Source organism: Syngnathus leptorhynchus, chromosome 17 (genome assembly GCF_054491065.1).
Source record: "Syngnathus leptorhynchus isolate UIUO chromosome 17, UIUO_Slep, whole genome shotgun sequence".
Classification (NCBI taxonomy): Eukaryota; Metazoa; Chordata; class Actinopteri; order Syngnathiformes; family Syngnathidae; genus Syngnathus; species Syngnathus leptorhynchus.
The window spans coordinates 5,630,713-5,649,162 of NC_141211.1; the positions used below are offsets into that span (position 1 = coordinate 5,630,713).

The window sequence follows — 18,450 nt, forward strand, 5'->3', positions numbered from 1 at the left end:
AGCCGGCCGTTCTCACTTTCTAATCAATAGCAGTATCACCTTTACTTATTTAAGATGTTGGCTCATTACGCTGCGCCACGGGCGCTACGAGGAGAGCCCGAGGTGAAAATGTAATTAAAAAGATAATATCTTCCTCCGCGCCACACGTCAGCGGAATACTTAATATAAGCGCCACGGACATTAAATGAGAATGGAGGGATACATTTTTAGAAGAGCTAAAACTCGCTTCTCATCGTTATTGACTGATGTCCAATCAATAAGTGGTCTGGCTGCATTTTTGTTTTTTCACCATCTTCACCAAGAAATCCATTTCCAGAGCGGTAAAGTTTGAAGAGAATTTGGCCAATTTTAATATGACATGTTGAGTGAATATTTTCTCACCTTAAAATTCAAAGCGGTATTGCCAAACTTTGAGTTTTTCACCCCAAAATTGAAACACATGTATCTCTGAATTTTTTGTTGTATTGTCATCCATAATTTCAAATGTATGAATTTTTTGTCACGTTTTTCACATTGTAGAAAATAAAAAAAAAATCTTAAAAAGAAAAAAAATAGACCAAATTTTCTCACTAAAAATTCCAAACATATATCAGTATCCAAAACATGTTTCTCGCTGTTTTTTGAGATATATTTTTCATTTTAGGGTTTGAAAAAGTAAAGAAACTAAATTTGAACTTGCCTTCTATCATCATTCAAAAATGTAAGAAAATAACAATGTCAGTTATTTTGGACATTGATATCATTTCTTTTTTATTAAGACAAGAACTCTTCATTGTTTTTTTTCTCTGTAAAAATGTCTATTTATGAACCAATACAAAATGTGTATGGGAATGTGGCTCTCCTCTCCTCCTTTAAAACAAATGAACACTTCCCAGGAACAGCTGAGAGACCAAAAAAAAAAAAAAAAAAAATCCAAAGAACAAAACAAAAACAAACAATAAGCGGTGACACAAATCCAAACAATTGTTTTTTTCTTTTTTTTTTGGGAGCTTCCAAAGGCGGCGGTCGGTCGGTCAGTGTGTTTGAGGTGGACAGTTAATACGACGAAAACTTTTCCCATCCCTGTACACTTGATGTCAACACAAAAGCAGTACTTGCACAACTTTTACAGTGCACCAAATATTAATTAAGAAAAATACAGAAAGCATGTACAACACAGATGCTAGATAGCTCACGCATTTGCCGTCAATTTCCATGTTGGACGTTTTTGTTTTGATGTCATTTAAGTGATGAAGTCACACATGAACCTGAGGGCAGTATTTAAAAAAAAGGTACAAAAAAATTACATTCTCAACACAATTTTTTGAACTTGAATGGACATTTAGTAGAAAATACACTTCACATACAACCGAATCCTTAAATTTAAAACCCATTTATTTTCACAGAGCTATACGGAATGACTTGTAAGTCATTAAAAAAGAAAAAGAAAAAAAGCAATAGGACAAAAGAGATGGTGTTCATCTTGAATTTATCTGAAAAACGAAAAGCATGTAATTTTAAATTTTGAGAGTGAATGCCCACTAAAAAATTTGGTCAATTCGGTCAATGTCTTGTATCTGAAAATTCATAAAACAGATTTACAACTCTTTTCAAAAAAATTGAATACATTTGAGATTAAATAAAAAATAATTAAATTATCAATTAGTTCCCAAATTCATACTTGCTGATCATTTGACAAATTCAACCCAATATAATTTGGATTCATTGTGAACAATAATTTTCAATATATTTCATGGGCACATCTGAAAACAATTTTCATGTGTGCAAATATGATAATAATTCAGCAACCTTGGTTAGGTGGAAAGTGTCATCCTTTTTATCATTTCTTGGGAAATATAGATTGAAGTCTCATTCAAAAAATCAAACCTGCTTCTCTGTGATTCTCAAAAATCAACATTAAAAACACTAATAATAATAATAATAATAATAAGTTGACCATAAAACATCAAAGTTCAAATTTGAACCCTTTCCTGTTCCCGACCCAACCGCATAAACAACAAACAGTGTCATGGACATATACAGTGTATTCACGCCGAACTGAATCAAAACGGAAGGGACTTGGATCTCATCTGCAATGCACGTTCTAGTAAAAACATCAAATGGGGGGGTGGGAGGGATGCCCCATACTCTTTCCTACGTTGTGACTGTTTTGTTTTTCTTCGTGCATGATGATATTAAAGCTATCGTATGTAATGAGGATGGTTGGCAATTTTACCTTGTCAAACATGCCAGCAAAGTACCGAATGTGTCCAGAAAGTCAATGTGTTGACTTTCTAATGGGACGTTAAGGACAACACAAATTTTCAGCGATGCCAAAGCGAACCATCCGAAAAAGACCCGACAATTTGCCGAGGGGTTATTTTTTCATGCTAATGTTGCCACGTCATTTCTTGACCAAAGAAGAGCAGATGTTGAAAGTTCAGATCGAAACGTCACCGCTGTCCAATGGAAAACAAATATATATTTTTTTCATCGGAAAACACAAATGAAGTGGTCAGACTACAACAAAAGCCGGACAAAGGTTTTGACAGCGACTCTTGCCAATTTTTCTGATTTCACGTTAATATTGCTTCTATATTGTTGTAACGAACACTCAAATGTACAGTGTGTCAAAATTCCGAAACTAAAATATTTGCGTTAATTGTTGGATTCCCGAAGAACTGAGATTTTGTTGAAGGGTCACTAATATTGCTCCAATGTATTTTTTGTTTTTCTTTGACTTAAAGATATTTACGATCGTTTTCAGTGTACTTTTGAGTGTTAACTTTGTAAAATTACAATTTGTTTCCAAATAGAACAAAACATTGTGAAATGTTATGAAATAATGTACATTTCATCAGCCATGATGGCAAACTGGTTGAATAGTAATGGAATGTTTGGAACGGAATGTGAGCGATGTCGTTAGGCATGCTGCTTTCTGTGTGAACACAAACATTGACAAACAAACGACAACGTTCGATTGGACCTTGGGCCCGACCTCGAGATGCTAGCGCCATCATGCAAAAATCCCACTCGCGCAACTCAACCTCAGACGGAAACATTCTGACATTCCTCTGCGTTTACCTGGCCGCCACTGACAATACAAACTTTTAGTTTCGCTTTGGCAGGTGACATAAAAAAAGCAACAGAGCGAGAAGAAATCCAGCAAACACATTCATGCGAGTGTAAACTAAATTGAAGCAAATAAAAAATAAAAAAGCACACTAGCAATGGGGAACAAAGAAAAATAATAAAGTGGTTAGTGTCCCGGAGAGTTTACCTTCCACCGGCATTATGACAATACAAATATTTCCAAATTTGAGATGATTTAATGCAGCGCTTTTGTACAAACTGTACAAATTGGCGACCTAGTCAGGGTTTCCGAAGACAAATTTGAAATGTTTGATTAAATCCAAGTCTGGACAGATTACAAATCGTTTCAGTCAGTACGTGCAAAATGGGCTGGAGTTCATTCTACATGAAAACAACAGCAAATATTTCAAAATTTCCTGCAATGCCAATGGAGAAACTGGAATTCCGTTGCGTGTCGCCATCGGGACTCAATTAGAAGTTGCGAGGAAAAAGCAGGGGGTGGGGGGTGGGGGGAACGAAAATACCACAGCGCAGAATATGCAATCAACATAATGACATGGTGGGCATTGTGCGGCCGGCGGAGGTTACCAAGCATGAGTTTCTTTGAAAACAACAAAAGAGATTGTTTTTTTTTTCCTGTCCTTTTTTTGATTATACTCTGACGGTGGTTGGTCATTTTTGACAGGGAGTGCAGAGGTTGAGGTGGGATGGGGTGGTGGGGGGCATCAACAGTCTACAACTATTCTCATTATTATGTACAATGATATGGTGACGCAGTCCTTGCATTTTTCCCCTAGGGGTGGGACATAACCAAGTCGCAGATATATCACAGTATACTCAATTGTTATGAAGTGTTTTGACGTTAAAGAGGAAGCCGTGGCGGTAGTCGTTGGGGACGAGCGGGAGGGGGGGTGGCTGTCATTTTTTTTTGTACCCTCTACAGAAACCCAAGGTGGGAGCTTGTGAACGCCACGAAAAAAAATCCGAACAAGGCACAGAATTTTCTGCAAACGGTCGGGACTCGACAACATCAACAAGAAAATAAACATGTCGTTAGGTAGGTGCTGAACGGTGAAGATCTCTGACCCCCCCTCCCCCCACCCCACCCCCACCATGTCCTCCTCTTGTCCGCATCCTAAAAACCATCCTTTGATTTCTTTTCCCTACAACACATAAAACATTCCAACCTACATTTGCGGACGAGACTAGACAAACTGCTTTTTTTTTCTCGCGCCTCCCACCCATTAAGGTGACCATTTCAGATCCCTTCTAAACCCCCACCCCCCAATCCCCGAGTCCCCCCAGAAACAGCCGCGTCCTAAAGAGGACGCTAAAGGTGTCGGGGTCCTGCTTTGATTAGATGTAGTACTCCTTCTTTTCGTCGGAGTTGGTGTGGCCGCCCTCGGCGTTGATGATAGCCGTGTCGGCGTCGGCCGCGTCGTCCGCCCCTTTGGCTTCGTGTGTGAAGTAGGTACCTGAGGGAGAAAATTTCACAATTACACATGAGGACACACCACGTGACCGTATTTCCTAAATTCACGTTTAAATTGAGCGGGCCTCATTTGGAAATTGGGCAGAATTTTCCAGCCCTTTGCACTCGTCAGCGACCGCCTGCTGCTCAGATGACACCAAAGATTAAAAGGAGCCTAAAGCACTTGATCATGCTAATCTCCCAGCATGTGGCGAGCTTCGCACCTTGGAGATGGGCCTCTCCGGTGGATCTGAACTGACCTTGCGGGGGTCAGCGGAAATTGAACCAGTGGGCCACTTGGAAAGTCATTGAGCAGATTTTCCGACAAAATGAGCAATGATGCCATTTCCAAGTTGCTGATTCCACCTTTTGACCATCCGTGTGGACAGGAAGTGCAAATAGGGTATGCTTGACACCGTCTTTTTTCATTGTCATGTACACCTGACCTTCCACCCTTGGAACTCATTAGGGATCGCCAACAAGTACCGTCTTCATAGCAACCATACATCTTTGTGACCTAGATTTAACCAGCTGCGAGAAAACCACATAGGCAAGGGGTTCTCGGAGTTTTTGTTCAGAGACCCCTTACAAGAATAATAGTTTTTTCCCAAATGACTCCCTTATAATTCTAACAACAATTCAACAGATGATATCTTGAACGTCCACTTTTTGGATTCCACTAAGATTTGGTGACTGGAAGAATCAGTTGTCCAACCCTCAGGAAGTAGCCACCAAATAATGGTAGGCTGATCAAAAAGTGCCAAGCGTGATTGATTGATAAGGGTTACCTTTGTGCCTGGCGAAGTAGCGACCCAAGACGATGAGTAGACAGAGCATGGCGAAGACCACCACAGCCACGACTCCCCCGATCACCGCATGGTCCACCGTTCTGGGGGCTCCCTCTCCGGCTCGAGAATCTACGAAAGAAAAAAAAAAAAAAAGAAGCCTCATTAATTGTATCAAAGGAACACAGAGGACAGAGACAAATGGCTATTCTAATGTAGTGTTTAACAATTCACGTCAGGAGAATATCTCGCTCTCATGAAAAGAAAAGACGGCTTTCCACAAAGAAAGCCAGTCACATAATCACTGCGTGCGGTAGCTTTGGTGGAGAGACAAACGGCTTTATCTGATAATGACTATAAATCTAATCCACATCTCAGCTAATCATCCATCTTTATAGACCTCAACCATAACCAAACAACTCAAGTGCTTAACCCTCGTCTGCTTGTTTTTTTTTTTTGCTGACTAAAAGATCCTTCTGACTTGAGCCTATCCCAGTCGATTTCAGTCAAGCACAGGTCATAGAAACAAACAATCATTCAATTTGTTTTCACAGCAACTGTGCTTTCTGGTTCCCAACTTCCTGGCTATCGTTTTTTTTTTCTTTTTCTAAAGACTTAGTACTCCAGGGAAATAAAGGCATGAGGGATGCTTGTCATCAGTTGTTAGCAATCTGTTCACGTCATCCATTAGCTGTAGTAGCTGGCTAACCCCCTTCCCACTGAGGGATTTGCTGGAGCCGGATCCACGAAGCACAAGGACCAGGCCACATTTTACTAATGAATGCCAGAAATGGAAGAGAGAAAAATGATGAACAACATCAGCCAATATGGAAGGAACAACTCCACACTTGACAAAATTGTTCCCCCCAGGTGAATCCAAAGGGCTTATTTTGACTTTAAATTTGGCTTTCAGTGTGCTGCAGCGGCTTCAATTAAACTGAGCGGAAATTCGTCTGACATTCAATTGCTTTCAGGCCAACTCTACGTTAACATTGTTTCCCATTATGATGTTAATGTGGACTTTGGCCCAGAGGGAACCAATGGAAGGGACACATGCGTACGATGCGTTTAAGAAAAGGTAAAGACACTATTGCGTGACAATAAAGCTTTTCTGAATGTCATATTTAATAAGGATGCGGCTGGAAAACATTTGCTGTCATTTCCTGAAAGCACTTGGCCCACGATGAAACCATAGAATGCAATTTGCATGTCATATCAGTGAGCGTCACTTATGAGCAATTACTGTCACCCGATGCAAGACACTACATTTGTGGAAGGAACTAGCTCAAAGTTAAAATGCTTTCCACAATGACTACAGCTAGTGCTCGGGGAAACGCACTTATTGCCTTTTCAACAATGTCTTCTTTGGGAGCAGAATGACTGGGCATTGCCATTCCAAACAAACCGTTACTTTTAACTGCAGTTGAAGGTGAAGAGGAAGACATTTTTTTGACATCATTTCCCCATAGTGCCATTTAGACGATGTAGGTGAACAGGACAGATGGTCATTAACATTGATTTTTGGCTTGAGGGATAGTTCCAGTCAGTCAGACGTGTACTGCCACAACATCACGCCAATATCCTCTGCATCTAATTTTTTTTGCTTCATTTTATTTGTCTCAAGAACCGTCGCTTGGTTACATGCGCAAGCGAGGGTGGCGGTGAACTTTGCAATAAGCAGCAGTTTGACAGATGATGAAAAATTCTTTCAAAAAGTTGAAGTTGACTAATGACACCAAGAGAATGTGTTGAACATTAGCTTTGTCTTCGGCGAGCCCACTATTTTTATGCTAACACCTAATTTAAAATACCTCAGACTGGCTGATGAAACTAGCAGTAATTACAAACTTTTAAACAGCTTATATTTGAACGTAGGATGTAGCAACAAATGCAGACAGCTTATATCAATATGCATATATTCTTTATCCTCTGCCAAGAAAAGCCCCAAACTATTATTGTATCGGCTTTTTTGGGGGTTTGACATGAAATCTATGTATCGTATGAACTGTTTGCAGGTCAAACTCAAGTCAAGTCAAGTTTATTTGTATAGCCCTAAATCACAAGCAGTCTCAAAGGGCTTCACATAGACAATCAATTGACAATAATTCTCAAAGCATCCCCTGATCTTAGGCTCCCAAAAGGGCAAGGAAAAACTCAAACTAAATTGTCATCTCTGGTAAGGTCTCGATTTAATAATTGGCTGAAATACAAATCATTAAGCAGGGCCGGTTTCCAAGTGTCCATGGGGATAAACAGAGAAAGTGGCAGCAACGCAAGATCACAAGTGCCAAGGTGGAGGATCTCATTTTTCATAGGACTGTCTGACAGGGGCCTTGATTTGAGACTGAGGAGATCTCCTAATTGGATCTGCTAATCTGCTAATTAAGCATCGGTGATTTGGCTGACGTGCTCGCGCGCTGCCGTCGCCAGATAGAGGGGCAATCAGCGAGCGGCGAGTGGGCGGGTGGGGTGTCATAAGAGCACGTTGCCTTGTCAAGATCCACTCGCGCTCACTCTCTCGCCTAAAGAGTAAATGTAATTAAAGTCGCCACCAACCTATTCATTGAACCTATTTGAAAATGTCACCTCGAGCTTCTCCTTGTGCGTGACGTGACACGACGCGATGCCGCTCTCATATAGAGTGACTTTTTTTCACGACGTCAGAAGGTGCTTTAATCAGGGGAAATGCTGGCGAGAATGAAGTTGAATGTTGGACAATTGTTTAACATTTGGAGACAATTAAAAAAAACAATGACATGCCTTTGGATTCTGTTTCTGCCAATTCATACTGCTTACTCAGCTTCTTTTGTTAATTGCTTATTTCATGGATCTGACATTTGAAAAAACATCAGTGACCTTCCCTTTCGTAGCAAGTTATTTTTTTCTAATTGATTTTTAGTATAAATTGGCGTTTTTTTTTTTCCATCTCAAAGCAAAGCAAACATTCAAAGTCATTCCAGGAATAAACCAACAGTCCATTAGCACTCGAGGAACCGTGTATCTTTTCCCTAATGGACTCATTTATCATTTGTCTAATCAGGGCCAGTCTTCATCCAAAATGTAATATAATTATGGGCTATAAGCGTTCTCGGGATATTGCGCCGTTTCTAGGCCGCGGCGAGCTCGATAAACACCTTCTAATAATGGCTTTTAGTGGTCTCGGGAGTGACTTACTCCGACGCATGGAGGACTCGCCGCGGCTCCCGAGGCCAAATGAGTTTGTGGCTCATTGCGGCGATGTGCATCAGTCCTGTTAATGGCGGGGAGGCGGGAGTGAGGGGAGGGGCTTCTCTCAGGTATGATTATCAACCCTCGCAAAAAAAGTAACCTTCCCTTTCTTCCTGCTGTTAGCGAGCTGCCTATAAGTGGACTGCCAGGAAAATATCCATTACGAAGGCCGCTTGAGCTAAACGTCACTTGGGTGCTCACACTTAGCTGACTTTCCCAAGCACTTAACTTAAAAAGATGAGAGTGAGTAGGTGACAATCTCAAGAATGACAAAAAAAAAAAAGAATTCGACGGAATTGAGGACATTGTCCACTGTCGGCATTGTAACAACACAGTGAGGCTGTGTTTATTGTGGTGCCTGGCAAAATGACATGGAGGGCTTTGCGTTAACACGCGTGGCCGCCAGACATTCGCTGTGGCCGGCCGGCTTTGGGAAGTGTGCCAACTCCCCTGAATGAGAGAAAAATGGCTGCATTTGAATGTTAGCAACAAACAGCCTATGGCAAGATTCTGCGCTCGACCTCTCAGATGAGCTTTTTCATTAACTTTTCATGCCTCCCCATTTGAATGAGTAAACAACTGACAGAACAATTTGTCAACTTCATTCGAACCGCACCAATACGTGCCACTACCGACAATCGTTTTACGCCTGCGGAAATGAGCAGTTCCAAAAAGATTTACTCGGTTTGATGTTGAATTCCTCTCGAGACCTAAAGAGCTTTTAAAACACAAATCCTCCATAATACAATATGTCCCCTTTAATACTAACAACTTTGGCTTTGTCAGCTGTAACAAAGAATGAAAACATCTGGCCGCTAGCATGAGGCGTTCAATGCTTTCACGTCACCGACTGGCAATCCGGACGCAGATCCGATGATAAACGAGGCTTTTATGAGAGCGCGGGACAGCGGCTCCAAGTAATTTCCGAGGTAATACGGCTTACTGGAGCATTACGTGCCACCTGAGAGGAAGGAGGCGCGTTATGCCTCAGAAATTAGGCTTTCGGGAAGTCGGTGTAAACAAGCCACAATCAAGATAGGCGCTTTATTATTAGCGTCGCCGTGCAGCGCAAAAAGGCCCAGCTTGATTATTGACACATCACAACACAAATGCATTCATGTAGTACATTGTCACATACTGTAGCAGCTGGGGCTATTTTCATAGTCAATTGAAAAGTGGGCCAGCTGAATCATGAAAAAACGATTTTTCTGATAGCAAGGTTTGCCCTATGTATGATACGAACGTAATGCAAAATAGCAAATAGAAACAGAAAATTGGCTTGATGATGGATGGAGGATTTTTTGGGGGGAGGCATAATGACTCGTCAGGAATATTTCATAAAAATAATCCCAAAGCATTTTTGGAGGTGCACAAACAGTTGGCAAGAACGCCCGCAGGTGTCTCATTTGCAGCAGGTAACAGAAGCCACGCGACAGATGGGCACATTCGACAGCGGATGGCAAATCCGGAAGCGTCTGCTTGCTGAAATGATCAAAAGTGACGATTGGCACAAAAACGATTTGTATGCGGCGGTTACAAAAAAAAAAAAAAAAAAAAAGACTGTCGGCTGCTGATGTCATTTTTTTTGCCTTTAGGTAAGAGTTCATTTGTTTCTTGACCATCCTCAAAGCCAAGAAAAAGTATTTCCACAAGCGCTGTAGGATGCAGTAAGATTAATTGTTCACTGCAGAGGATAAAGAATATACGCATGCCTACCTCTCAACCAAATATTCCATAAACAAACAAAAAACCTATACTAAAACTGATTCAAAGAATAGACCAATATAAAAAAAAAAGTCAAAGCCAAATACAATAAAAAAAAAAATCCAAAATCAATTGGAGAGAGTGTCTTGAGGAGAGGGAGGAACACTACTTGGAAAGCATGTTTGCTTATCCTCCGTGTTGTCTCGCTGCTGTTGTTAATGGCGTCCCGATGTTCAAAATGTCTTTCTGAGAGTCCCGGCGAGCTGGGCGGCCATTACGGCGCACTCTCTCCCGAGTCTGGCGTTTTCCGACCTGCGGCGCCGCTCAATTATCTGGGCTACTTTCTCCCGCTTGCTGACAGCCGTGTTGACAGGTGTGCGCTAGCTCCCTCGCCACCCCCATCCCAACCCTTGCAGATGTGCTCACCTCTCCAGACAGGAAATTAATCGGCTCCGAGCTAGCCGTCAGGTTCGCTAGGAGCTGACATCTTGCGCTAACGTGCCCTTTTGTTTAAGAGTGAGCAGATCGAAGCCGGAGAAGGCGAGACGTCATTGGAACGCGTGCTGATGGGGGGGCTAGAGACCACCAAAATAAACACGTATAAACAGCATGCTCCACAGTCTCCACTTTGCTGCACCGCATAATTACATAGTGGAATGAAAACTGAAACTGAAAAAATGAAAATAACCACAGACGCTAACTTGCAGCAATATTATCGTCCACAGTTTCCTCTTTCCTGCAGAACTCTCCTTTCTTTGTTGTCCACAGTCTCCTCTTGGATAAAAGTACTATACACCACATTGGCATTCTTTTAACATTTGAGGATCCACCGAAACAAACGTATCCACACATTTGTTAACATTTGAGAAAAAGCTGTTAGAAATGACCAAAACAAACAGCAATGCTAAAATTAGCATATTAAGTTCTGTGGCATTATTGTACTCCACAGTTTCTACGATCCAAAATGTGTTGAATGGAATGCCTTGTTGCTCTCAGTGCTATTTTAAAGTGGAAAGCTGGACGCTTCTGTCCCTTCACGTCACCGAACAAAACGGACAAGGTGGCCGTTCCGTGTCAGTCCCCTGGTTCCTCAAATCACAACAAGCTGAGCATCGCCATGGCAACAAGACTTCTGGAGTCTCAGCGGTCAGCGCCGCTCCGACGCGGTGTCAGTCACGGGTGCAAATGAGTGTCATAAGCAGCCTCTGCTGTACACGCTGAGGTGATTCATTGGCCTAATGGAAGCCTTGAGCCCCAAATATCATACGGAGTGAAAAAGGAAACAAGGCCTGTAATTACTTTGGCGGCATTCAATGCATATATTAAATATAAATAATATTTTTTGGACTCTATGCTATGTTCTCTGCTGTTTTTGTCCTCAGGTTAATAAAAGTAGGTCTTTGGCACCATCTTTAACTCATTGATGGTGTTTCTTTTATCCGTGTTTGAGATGTCCTGTGCTCCTTGAATGCATAAAGTCTAACTTGCTCTTACAATTTGCTTTAACATTTATTATATTAAAAAAAAGCATGTCACAGACTTGTTATAAAGACGACAAACTAACGACATAATTAGCATGACAGAAAAAAACGGGAGGACGAGGAGCTGGGGGGACGAGTCCAACCATTTGCACGTTGACATACTTTAATAAACATGCAGCAGATGCAGGAGGAACCCCCCCCCCCCCAAATTAAAAAAACAAAAGAAATAATAAGAAAGTAGAGATACCAACCATGAGCTGCAGGTTCAGTGCTGGGCGCAGTGTCTGAGTGAGCACACAAGGAGAGGACATGGTGGAGTGGAGGAGGACCAAGAGGGAGGTGTGGAAGAGGAGAAACGGCATGCAAATAAAGGAGAAGGAGGGGAGGGAGGGGAGGGAGGGAGGGAGGGAAGAAAACAAATAACAAACATAAGCAAGCATTCGAGAACAAACGACAAAAAGACAACAGGCTAAAGGGAAGCAACACGTGCACACGCATTGCTGTCTGCCCACAATTCATTCAGAATTATTGTGTTTTATCAACCGTTTGATCACATTGTAACTTTTTAAAGCCACTGATTACAATGCCTACAGCTGAATCCAAAAAAAACAAATAAACCCCCCAAAAAAACCTATATAAAATCCAAAGTCCGCATGCAAACTAAAGCATCTGATAGCAGAAATCGAAATGGGACTAGAAGCGGACCATGCGGGACTCCACAATACATTGCCTAAGTTGACGCATTTGCGCGAGCCCTTCGCCAACATGTCGCACGCCGATAGCCCATCCTAATTCTATACGCATGAATGCATTAGACGTCACCCGATTGCCAACAGCGTCCCCCGCTGGCAAACGTGATGACTTCTTTACATCTGATAGCTTTTCCAAACAGAGCCGCCTCCTCTGTTTGGCTTTCACTTTGCCATTTCCTTCCATCTTCTTGAGTGTTTTCCACCTCCCGCAGAGCTCTGACTGATGGAGAAGAAAAATGTCTGGCTTTGCTTCGACGAGGGCCAGAGTTTTGTTTACAGGCTCGGAGCTTTGACGGGCATTAAGTTGTTGAGTAGTTGCGCTTTTGCTCTCAACTCCAACAATTACCACCACCTGTGAGCTGCTGACGGTGTAAAACACGGCTACCCCGAAGAAGACGTGTTTTCCATCCCACCGCTATACGACAAAGCGAGTGAGCAACCCAGGTCCCCGTATGCCACATGACGCCATGTTGGGTGCTCGCAATTTACCTTAATCGAATCAGTTCGAGTCGACTGACTCCAATTTGAAAATGGATTGGAGGAGGGGGGGCATCCTTCATATTATTTTCGCCTTTGATACAACGGAAGCGTGTGAACCCCCCCACCCCGCCCCCTTGTCGCCAGATGGTGTTTATACAATTGAAGACCCTGACAAAGGCAATAGATATTTATTTGCGACTTCCTGACTGCGGCGAATTGGTTCATCAGCCTCGTTTAGGCTATTCCATCAATTAAGACCCCACGCCGGCTCACCTCCAGATTGTCTGATTTGCATCGGACGCGCATTCATAATCTATTTCCTTCAGCTGGCAATTAAAGGCCATTGTTCGCCCCAGCGGGCTGCTAAATAAGGCGATGATTTGTCATATTGTGTCGATGGCGACGGGTGGGTGGAGGGTGGAGGGTGGGTGAGGTCAAGAGAGATCGGACGAAAGATGAATGCTGATTAAGGCGGAAGGGTCCTTGTGTCGCGCCAAACGTACACCGTGTTTGCGGTGAAACTGCCGTTTCAAATGTTTACGAACGTAAAGGTGTAAATGGACCTCGCGTTGGGTCCTGGGAGGTGCCTAAACGGAAATCCTTGTCATGACCTTAGAGAAAATGGATGTGCAAAAACAATCATTTTGACATTTGCTAATGTTTTTACTTGAAAGATGTGCAAAAACCATAATTTTGACATTTGCCAATGTTTTGACTTCCACCCCCACAACCTGCACACACAGAGACGCACTTAGGGGCCAAGTGTTGGGGTTGTATAGATTTTTAAAGTGCTCCATTTTGTCCGTCTAATGGGAAAGTGATGGCGAGAAAAAAAAAGCCCTCAATAGCACTCTGATAGATTCATTTGGCAGTCTCTGATCTGTGAAGCCCCGCTGTGGCTAAATGAAATCAACTGGCAGAGTGTATTATGGCCATATGAGCCCGCTGCTGCCTTCAATCCATACACACAGTAATAAACATAGAATGCCCCTGGTAGCGGCCCGTAAGGACAGGACATCTGGCGCAAAGTGTAAATGGGTTTGGCTTCCCACTGAAAACATTGGCGCTTCGCACAGGAGAGCTTGCGTTCGATTGGGCGGCGTGCAAGCGCGCATATCAAGCGGCCTCGCAGATTGTTCATTGGTCTTTTTGGAGTTTCAGGCCTAAAGTCTGCCGTGTCTTGAAGATTTACTGTGGTGCCTTTGAGATACAAGTATAAGATGTCATCCGGTATTTATTTTGTTATGACTCGAGAGAGAGCTTGAGATACGATCATAAAGGCTTCAATGCAACTCCCGGTTAATGTTAACTGTTAAATTAAAGTGAAAACACACAAATCTAATTTGACTCAGTTTGATCAGTTTAAGCATCTGATATTTTCAAACGCAAACTATGCAGAAGCATTGACTGAGTCTTATAGTCTTTATCCTCTGCAAGGAGCTGCTGAGATGTTGACACTGTACCGAGGGCTGGGTGTCTTATACTGCCCTCTGATGGCCAAGACGGAAAGCAGTTCAACTCAGGTGTGAAAACTGTTCAACTCTCCTCAAGTTGATTCGGTCGACCACACAAATAGATAACAGTTACTCGATTACAATGGAGTACAGCAGAATGAGCATGACTGGTGTTTTCACTCACGGAAGCAGCACATCAACAGTTTAGTCTTCTTGAACTACTTGGGGCGGGGTACGGTTACATCACTTCAGAGACTCCACGTTAAGGTGAAATCAACTATAATTATAATAGGAGGAACGTAAAGGCCGCCCCGCACTGTCCTCTTCTATAGTGGAACAAAGAAAGGCCCGCCGGCATTGTTGTTTTTCTAAATATTGCTTTCTATTTTGCAGCGGTATGACTCCCAACGGAGTTATTAGGCACACAAGTGCAATCATTTGCGAATCTCGCAGTCAATCAGGCCGTCGGTGCAGGCGAGATAGGAGACGGTGCGAATGGCTGGATGCCTGGCACCCAGGTGCAATCAATGCCCCCCCCCCGGCGTAGATAGGCATTCCTTTTAATCCAATCGAACGGCATAATCAAGCACAATGGCCGTGATTCGCGTCCCGGCCTCGTGAGATTTGTTCCAATCGAGCGAGCTGTCAGCCGGGCTTTTGATTGCGCCGCGCCACGCACAGCTCGGGCTGATGAAGAAAGTGGCGATATTTCTTCCATCTCTGGGTGTGCACTCATAACAGCCCGGAGTTTGATTTCCAATGGAATCGTTCGGAGTCGAAATCGGCGATAGGAAAAGTCGAGGGCGATACTGTACCTTGACTGGCTTCGGGGTGGAGGGAGGAGGAGGAGGAGGAAGTGATGATGAAGATGGTGGCGGTGGTGGGTTTGGGGGTGGTGGTGGGAGCATCTGAATGAGAAGACAAATACATGACAAACTCACAGGGGGGCGGATACAAATGAGTGCACCAAAAGAAAAATATGAAATGCGCACGCGCGTACGAGGCCGGGCCGGGCCGGGTTGCCTCACAGCTTGGCTTTTCGCCGACTCGGCGCAGCAAGACGACGCTTGTTAGGAGTGATTAAAGTCCTTAATGAGCAACGTGTGCTGCCGTCTTGACAGACAAATACATTGGAGGTGATCAGCAGGATGAAGATGAAGAGTGAAAGAGGAAAGGGCCAGGCCAACGTTTGATGGCATGATGACAACACGAGTGCATTCAAAGATGAGGGAATAGCCGACGACAAACAACACACACAGCAGGCGCCATCAAGGAAGAAAACACATCAGCTTGTTGTGAACAAATGACTTGGAAGCGGAGACTCATTAACTTTTGTTTTAAAAATCATTTTTAAATCATGGTATCTCCGGGGTGCTGCTGACTCCTCCGAAATGTCTTTAGAAAACCACAAATGTCTTAGAAAAAGTCTGATAATAATTCAATATGTTCCCTGTGGCTGAAGGAAGAAAATGTTGGAAAAAATAAGCCTCCTCCCAAAAAATCTTTTTAAAAAATACCCAAAAGTCAATTATCTGGCACCTGGGGGGGTTCCAAGCATATTTCAGGGAGAGGCAATGCCCCCGTGGGCCCCCCACTAGCTCACCTTCATCAGTTGAACATGTGTAAGTCGAGGACTACCTGTATTGGTAAATTATTTTCAAGATTAGCTGCGAAAAGTCACTTTTTTTCCCCCCAGCAATCCTCAACGGTTTCCAACACGATTATTTGGACTGCCAGTTTGAGGTAAATTGAAAATAATCACCTCCCAAATTTGCATGGAGGTGCTAATCAAGTTAATAAAGGTTACAACGCCGTGGGTAAATGTCTCCGATGAGTGTAGCGAGTTTGTTTTTGAAACATGAAAGTGGCTTGTTTGCCTCTGGGCGGATCTGCTCCACGTAAATCTTGAACAACTAGCACAAGTGAGTCGACTCATTCAAAGAGAAGGCGTGCCCGGAGCAGCGGCATAGATGAAGAGCTTCGGGTGAGCCGGACACCATTTTAATTCATCGTCAGCCGTGTGCGTCTTTTAAAGTCAACCTTGACGAAAACACAAAGAGGGGGAAAATGGGTCCGCTGGGTCGCCAGTGCGTTGGCAGACAGATTCCAGCTTGGGGCGGCGCTGTCTAATTTGTTTGATCCTGTTGTCAAGTGCGTCGGGACTAGCAGATGTTTGGGATCATCAGTAGCCCCTTTTTTGCACAGCCTTGGTGAAAAGCTGGCAGAGAAGAGCCGGTCACTTTCAGACAGCTGCCACAAATTCCCACAATAATGGCAGCAAATTCATGCAAACGCCACTAATGAAGTCCTGAGTCCAGAATTGAATCCTAATTACGCCGCTAATGATGATTTCAAACTGGCACTTTTACACCTCCGCAAGACTTAAGTGGCTGGCGAAACGATGGGGGCACAACTCCCGAGAGCTTTTAAAACGAAGGGGAAATGTAAAGCAGTCCAATAAGTAAGACCCGGGAGACAGAAGAGAAGAGAAGGGAGGCGACCACGGCGGCGGCGGAGGGAAACTCAGTTATTGGCTGCCAGTAAACAAGCCGAGAGCCTTTGGCTGGTGGCGAGAGGGAAAAGCCTAATGGTTGTGTTTTCTCACCCCTGCGAAGTCGGGGCCATTCGGCGAGACCCCGCGAGCAATAGCCCAGGCATTCTTTTGGCCCGTTAACGTTGTTAGTGTCAGCTGGTGTTGCGGTGCTCTCCATCACGCGGGGGTCACAATAGGCTGCAATCCGACGTATTAGAGGGGCCAAGCCGCATTTGTTCTGGAGGCACCCGCCGCACTTTATCATTGAGTTACACGGGGTTGCCTTGCTATTGTGGCTCCTATGCAACAAATGGCCAGTGCAGAAGAGAGAAAACAAAACAAAAAAACAAGTCACGCCTGCTGAGAGTGTTGACTCATTTTTGTTTATCAAATGCATTTAATTTGAATTTTTTTTTAGAGCGTCTTTGTTAGTTTGTAATTAGAGCCACTGGCGGCGCTAGGATTTTTTTTTTTTACTTTGGGGGGCATAGGGAACCCGAGGATATCTCAGGGGGTCCTCAAAATATATATATTTTTCTTACAAATCCCAAAAACTTTTAAAAAATGCTGATGATGATTAATTATATGCTCCCTATAAGGGATGGGTAGAAATGTGGATAAAAATTCACAGACAAATTGGAAAATACCCAAAAGTCTATTAATAAAATACTCAAAAGTCAATTATCTGGCCTGGCACCCGTGGGGGTTAAACCATATTTCAGGAAAGGGGGTGTAGGGGGATGGGGTGGGGGGTTATTGCCTCCACTGCAAGACCCTCAAGCATCGCCAGTAATTAGAGTCCAACCAATTAATTGCCCTGCCAATACTGGCAGTTTTTGTTTAAACACTCAATTTAATAATAATTTTATTCCATTTACAAAACTGTTTTTCACTTTTACTTTGTTATTTTGTTTGTTTTCAATCACTATCACAACCTTGGGAGGGATATTTCAAATCTCGCATGTACAGCGGGAACCCTGAAGTCCGGCTGTTGTTTTGTAAGCAACTCTTTATATCGTCCCATTTGAAGGCTTCAGGCATCTTTGTTTGTTTTGGAAATAATGCAATATGTTGTGTTCGAGGGGGGGGGGGGGACTACAGGTGGTCTAATCTAATGTATTTATGCATCCCGAGATAGATGCTTAGGTTGTTAGACTTTGTTTTTGTTGCCAAATGTAGCCTTTACATAAGCTACATGGCTGTTTTGCTCACTATGGGGGGTGACGTGTGGGTGGATAAGACAAGCGTGCTACCAAATTAGGACCTAGTTAGGGACTTGGGTACACACTATTATAATCTTGCTATTATTATAAAAACTTGATGGGGGCAGATTGAGAATGGGCGCAAAATGCAAAATTGACTGCCTCCCATCAAACGATCTTATTGGAGATTTGCACACCCCTAACTGTAGACAACGTTGTTTCTTTTCTTTCACGTTACATTCCCTGAACGCAGCAATATGGAAATACGGAAACGCAGGCAACACGTTT

The 18,450-nt window shown here is 43.2% G+C and overlaps 1 protein-coding gene across 3 annotated transcripts in view; it reads right to left on the minus strand.

Moving 5' to 3' along the window:
- Positions 1 to 344: 344 nt before the first annotated feature.
- Positions 345 to 18,450, minus strand: part of cadm1a (cell adhesion molecule 1a) — a 142,141-nt gene continuing 124,035 nt past the window's right edge. For 2 of the 3 annotated variants that reach the window (XM_085936381.1, XM_085936383.1), the window contains exons 9-12: positions 15,243 to 15,335; positions 11,993 to 12,025; positions 5,332 to 5,460; positions 345 to 4,547 (exon numbers count right to left, since the gene is read on the minus strand). In XM_085936381.1, coding sequence (XP_085792507.1) covers positions 4,429 to 4,547; positions 5,332 to 5,460; positions 11,993 to 12,025; positions 15,243 to 15,335 — 374 coding nt within the window. In that variant the 3' untranslated portion in view covers positions 345 to 4,428. The remainder of the gene's footprint in view (positions 4,548 to 5,331; positions 5,461 to 11,992; positions 12,026 to 15,242; positions 15,336 to 18,450) is intronic. The other variant, XM_085936382.1, reaches the window with a different exon arrangement.